The following is a 5,718-nucleotide window of genomic DNA, read 5'->3' as shown; positions in this document are numbered from 1 at the left end:
ATCTCTTTCAGTGGAAGATGTAATTTCCTTCAGTACGGATTTAATTGATATACACAGACCTATTTGATGCAAATTGAAAAAGTAAGGGACCATATTGATGTAAAAAAAAGTCAATAACCTGATTGATGTAGCCTTCGTAAATCAGGGATCAAATTACCTATTTATTCTTCTAGTAGGCAATTATACTTTTCCTTTTCTCTGATTATTTTCGTGGCCGGAATTTTTTGGACTAAAATTCCAATATAATTTCCTGCCGAATCAGTGCAAGCTATAACCATTACGGACATACAACAATCTTACCATTTATGTACGTATGGAAAAGTACATGTATGATCTTGCTAAAGCTATATTTGCTTAGGTGGAGTATAGTGCCTTATTGAGGTGTCAATGAAGAAAAGCACCCCCTTTTCGGCACAAGGGACAAAAAAGTGCACCACTTTACATGCAGATATTATAGAATTCTGTCATTATCTGTTTCTAACAAGGATATTTCTTGTTGTGTGAGTTTTTTTATGGTAGAAGACAGACACATCGATAAGGTCGAAGCTCGTTGAAATTCGAGGAAGCACCCCTTCTTCGTGGTAGGAGACCGAAGATCAATGGTCTGTAGCTACAAGGGAAGAAGTCCCAATTGACATAGCTACAGGATTATCCATCGATATGGATTCGTATCTTTTAATGGAGTTGCATCATTAAAGTTGGCTACCGCTATCTAGCCTTAATTCAGGTGGCTGCTGCTTCTGCTTCTGCTTCTTCTTGTTGGGAGCACGACGTGCTCAAGAAATATCCCAACTAATTTGCGCTACCCGTGTTCTAGGTAGAAGGAAAGGATTACACAATAAATCCCGACTTTGTGCGATCAAGATGACATAGGGTGATTGGTAAATGGTATATACATATTTGTAGCTTTTGATTAAGTTTTGTATGGATACCACATCTGGCTAGTTAGCTTCATATGGCGTCCTCCTCCTCCTCGTCCTCCTCCTCGTCATCCTCTTCTTCTTCTTGGGAGCACGACGTGTTTTTGTGCTTCCGAGGTGAGGATACCCGAGAGGGTTTCACAGGGCATCTGTACCAGGCGCTAAGCGTGCACTACGGGATCAAGACGTTCATGGATGACCAGCTCCCCAAGGGGAGGGACATCTCAGAGCTGTTCGAGAGGATTGAGAGGTCAAGGATCTCCATCGTCATATTCTCGCCAAATTTTGCATCTTCCAGATGGTGCATGGACGAGCTCGCGAAGATCATCGAGTGCAAGGACAGGGACGCAAGGCACGAAGTTCTGCCTGTCTTCTATAAGGTGGCCCCGACCGAGCTGAGAGGACCCAAGGGCAAGACGGCCGAGCACCTGGCCAAGCTCAGCAGCAGAGATGCCGAGATGTTGTCAAGGTGGCAGCTTGCTCTGGAGGAGTTCTCCAACTTGAGAGGATGGACTTTCATGCAAGGGGTGGAATCAGGACTGATTGAGCAGATTGCTGATGACGTACGAAGCAAAGTGGATCATGTCTCTCTTGATCTTCGGGTGGATGACCATGATGATGAAAAGAATAGCTTACAAGTCACAAAGCATGCAACCGACGGTGATGAGCCCACATGCACGAAATTTGTTCGTGCTATCGGCCTAGTTTATGCCTTGTGTTTTGTAACTATGTTTACCGTAAGAGGGATCTTGAACTAAGAAATAGATTCTAGACCCTAAAAAAGGTTATCCTGAGCAATTGCAATAATTGGGTTCATTGAGATTCCTGGTATAGTAGATGCTATCACAGGTACAATCATACTCAATTCGATGGAATTGTTTGATCTTAAAGGGGATCTTCTATAATTTCGCATGTGAGGTGTTATTTCTTGGAACATGGGGACGTCAAAAAGGGGATCGTATCGACTTATTCTGACCTAGGATAATAAGCTCACGAGCTTCGTCGTACTTCACGGTCGAGAAACGAAAGAAGACTTTGGTGGCCTCCATAAATAACTTTATCGGAGAGGATACATGGTCAAAACTTTGGAATCCACGGAGGCCCTTTTAGCTGGATTTGTGCCGGACCATGTATGAATGTGCTAAAGATCCGGTAGGCGGTAGCAAGCAATACAGGAACAGATATAGAAGCATTGGGCAGATCTAACTTCGAGCCTGTCGGTAGGTTAGAACTTGAAAGGCGGTCGAGGCTCGGCTTCTTGCCATGACCCCATGGCTTGATCTTCTATTCATGGAAGAATAGGAAAAGGGCTGGCAGAAGCAGCCACTGTCTCTAGTCACTGTTTTGCCATTTTGTTGCGCATATACCATTCAACGCCAACCAACTGATGAATGTATTTGCATTTTGCACCTCATTACCATATTCATCTTTGAATTGCAATGGCAGACTCGCCAGTGAGATTTGAAAAGAATGAACCAATCAAACAATAATTAATTCACATCCTTTCCAATACATCGATAGTTCGAGACCACAATACTACAATCGGGGTATGGACAAGAAGAGATATTTCAGAACCACCTAAAGCTAAAAGAGAAGCCGTGCAAGCCAGCCACCAGACCTGATGGCCAATCAAACTTAGAAGCAAGATCTTCACCTTGGCTACTGGGAAGAAGGGGAGTCAGGAGAATCCTGCGGAGGATGTGAAGGGATTGATCCAAAGTCGAGATTCGGGAAAACTCCGGGAGGTCTCTCGCGGGGTTGGATCGATAGCAACTGCGTCGAATCACCAACCACATCTGCCTAACCGTAGTGAGGCTCCGCCCTTCAAAGACATCAGTACAATTTGCAGTGAAAATCCTCATTAATCATAATTTTTCAGAAGCAGAAGATGCAAACTCAAGCTCGGAGAAACATGCCAGGTCTCCCCTTGGCGCGAACCTATTCCGGCAAAGAAATTCTCTTCCCACTTGTCTCCCCATTTGGTTCCAAGTTCCGTCTCTGCCCATTTATCTGTCCTGCAAAGAAAATAAAGAAGGTGATTAAGCAGCTATATAGTACTTCCACTGAGAGGGATATTCATAAAATCACATCAAGAGACACAATGATAGAGATCACTTGTGATACAGACCATTTCAAGACGGATCCTCTACCATCATAGTGCTCTCCCCACTTTTCCCACCATGATTGTTCATTCAATCTACCATACTTGTGGGCGCCCTTCTCAGTCCACCCTTTAGCATCATATTTTTTCCCACCTAAGTTTTACAAAAGAAGCTACTTATCACCAGCATGTAAGCAGCATATACTTATTGCGAATGGTACAGTTGCGAGACTACAAAATTACCATTTCTCATACCACCCAGCATTTTCAATGGCGAGATGACGGTTTGTACTATCATATTACAACTCTGAAACATTTTGTATCATCAAGTAGCAAAAAAAACTTTTTGGACCAACCTGATACATTATTAAAACTTTTTGGACCACCAGTGTAATTTATTCATTATTTTAATATGTCTGAAAGCATCATTTGAGCCAAAAAAAAAGATACATCAATTAGGCCCCTTATTGAACATCAATTTAATCCTCTTTAACTTAGCAAATGTTAGACGTTAATTGATGTAATCTCTTTCAGTGGAGGATGTAATTGAAAAAAAGTCAAGGGCTCGATTGATGTAACCTTTGAAATTCAATGACCAAATTGCATATTTACTCTTCTAGTAGACAATTATAATTTTCTTTTTTCTGATTATTTTCGTGGTCGGGATTTTTTGGACTAAAATTCCAATATAATTTTCAGCCGAATCAGCTCAAGCTATAACCATTACGGACATACAACAATCTTACCATTTACGTACATATTGAAAAGTACACGTATGATCTTGCTAAAGCTATATTTGCTTAGGTGGACTATCGTGCCTTATTGAGAGTCAATGAAGAAAAGCACGACCTTTTCGTTACGAGGGAAAAAAAGGGCCGGCGCATCAATTGATCTACCTAAAAAAAAAAAAAAGGGCGCCACTTTATATGTTATATTAAGAGCTTATAAAATACCTGCCGGGGAAAAAAAAAGGCTTATAAAACAAATAATATATCAGAAATGTCTTGCAAGAACTCATCTTAAGTGAGCAAAGCAATGTTACATAAAACAAACTTTGAAGCTCTTTAAAAAAAAATTATAGAGGAGATTTTAAAAGACCTTATCTCACGCTGATATGATTAATTAATGTTAATTAGATGCTTAAGAGATAAATAAAATCCACAATATATATATATATATATATATGTCTCAAAATAAAAATTATAGAGGCAGATATTATAGAATTCTCTCATTATCTTTGGGTATTTCTCGTTGTGTGAGTTTTTGTATAGTAGAAGACAGACACATCGATATGGTTAAAGCTTGTTGAAATTTGAGGAAGCACCCCTTCTTCGTGGTAGGGGACGGAAGATCAATGGTCGTTAGCTACAAAGGAAGAAATTTGTTTTTCCTTTGTGTTTAAAAAAAAAATGATCGATGGGCAGGGGTGGGTGCCAAAACTCTCGAGTCGGGTGGGGGCGCTCTCGCCGATGACCTTAACCCCCGACCAAGATAGGTGGGCTTGATTGGGGGTAGTGACGGAATATAATTAATTGCAATAAATTGAAATGTTTTATATCAAATTGTTATAAAAAAAAATACCAAACTGTTACATCAGAAAAAGCTTCAGCATAAATGGTTTAATTTACCCTTTCTTTTTGCTAAGATTATAAAGAGATATCAAAGTGCGATTTTAAGGATACTTAAGGGGAGGAAAAAAACAAACAAAAGCAAAAGAACACTCTTACTATTTTGTAAGACGAGGCGTAGCCGTGCTATGGACGGATCGTCACAATAATTTTCTTGCAGCTTAAAAATCTCTAAAGAATTATTATAGTTAATTTTTATGATCAATGTGTGTGCAAGTTATTGTATTAATTAATGAAATTAATTAAAAATTAGAAAAAAGAAGGGGAGATGGAATTTAATAAAAAGGTTAATAAAATTAATTGAGTTTGAGTTTAAGAAAGTGAGAGGAGAAAGAAAGGGAGATTTTTTTTTTCGATTACAAAGAAGGTCAATGGATCTAGTACATGAAATAAAAATTCTAATGATTAATAAATAAACATAGATAATCTCACTGAGTATCAAACTTAGAACCTCTTAATTGCTAGACGATAGCATGCGCCACTGTGTCATTTCCTTTTTGATAAACTACAAGTGAAAAATATTTCACAATTTCATCCTCCACGTCAACATCGTTTTTTAATTTTTTTTCAAGAACATATTTAATATTGTCCCGATATACTATATGCATAGAATGTTAAAAAAAATTTCCACATATCCTACATAGATAGATTGTAGAAAAATAAAAAAAGACAGTGATATAGGAACATCAATTCGAGAATTAAATTATTGTTCGAACAATCAAATAGATGTTTAGCCACAAGCTGAGTGAGTCGCTGCGCATTCTTGAAGTTTTTCTATATAAAATGTTTAAAAAATAATCAAAATGCAAGAGATTAATACCAATTTTACATTAAAAGTTATAGTCATGAAATAGACTAAAACCGATTAATGGACCAAATGTATAGGGCTGGTTAGGAAAATTTTAAGCTTATATAGGAGGTCGCGAGGTGGTGGGTGTTGGGAATTGGTGTATGCCCTAGAGGCAATCTATAATCAGTTCTGTAATATGATATCTATTTCATTATAAAACGAGGCATTTCTGTTATTGTGTAGATTGCGCTAAATATGATTTTACACAATAATGTCCTT

At 38.5% G+C, this 5,718-nt stretch overlaps 2 protein-coding genes across 2 annotated transcripts; one reads left to right on the top strand and one right to left on the bottom strand.

Moving 5' to 3' along the window:
• Nucleotides 1-535: 535 nt before the first annotated feature.
• On the top strand, nt 536-1,743 carry LOC116192322 (TMV resistance protein N-like). Its single transcript, XM_031520853.1, has 2 exons — nt 536-727; nt 818-1,743. Exon 2 carries the CDS (start codon nt 956-958, stop codon nt 1,676-1,678), a length of 723 nt encoding a protein of 240 aa, XP_031376713.1. The 5' UTR covers nt 536-727; nt 818-955; the 3' UTR covers nt 1,679-1,743.
• A 689-nt stretch (nt 1,744-2,432) lies between these two features.
• On the bottom strand, nt 2,433-3,285 carry LOC116192851. Its single transcript, XM_031521534.1, has 4 exons — nt 3,265-3,285; nt 3,049-3,175; nt 2,859-2,935; nt 2,433-2,742 (listed from the first exon to the last, which is right to left on the bottom strand). Exons 1-4 carry the CDS (start codon nt 3,272-3,274, stop codon nt 2,489-2,491), a joined length of 468 nt encoding a protein of 155 aa, XP_031377394.1. The 5' UTR covers nt 3,275-3,285; the 3' UTR covers nt 2,433-2,488.
• Nucleotides 3,286-5,718: the final 2,433 nt, after the last annotated feature.

The sequence above is a fragment of the Punica granatum genome, chromosome 1 (genome assembly GCF_007655135.1).
Source record: "Punica granatum isolate Tunisia-2019 chromosome 1, ASM765513v2, whole genome shotgun sequence".
Classification (NCBI taxonomy): Eukaryota; Viridiplantae; Streptophyta; class Magnoliopsida; order Myrtales; family Lythraceae; genus Punica; species Punica granatum.
Note: the sequence above shows the minus strand (reverse complement) of the source record. Positions and strands in the feature narration are given on the sequence as shown.

What these genes read in the sequence shown, in the direction of transcription:
- LOC116192322 (XM_031520853.1), top strand. Translation starts at nt 956, where the DNA reads ATGGCGTCCTCCTCCTCCTCGTCCTCCTCCTCGTCATCCTCTTCTTCT.
- LOC116192851 (XM_031521534.1), bottom strand. An exon ending in AGAGGATCCGTCTTGAAATG is followed by an intron (nt 2,936 to 3,048) that starts GTCTGTATCACA and finishes TTTTCTTTGCAG; the next exon opens with GACAGATAAATGGGCAGAGA. An exon ending in GAATTTCTTTGCCGGAATAG is followed by an intron (nt 2,743 to 2,858) that starts GTTCGCGCCAAG and finishes ATGTCTTTGAAG; the next exon opens with GGCGGAGCCTCACTACGGTT.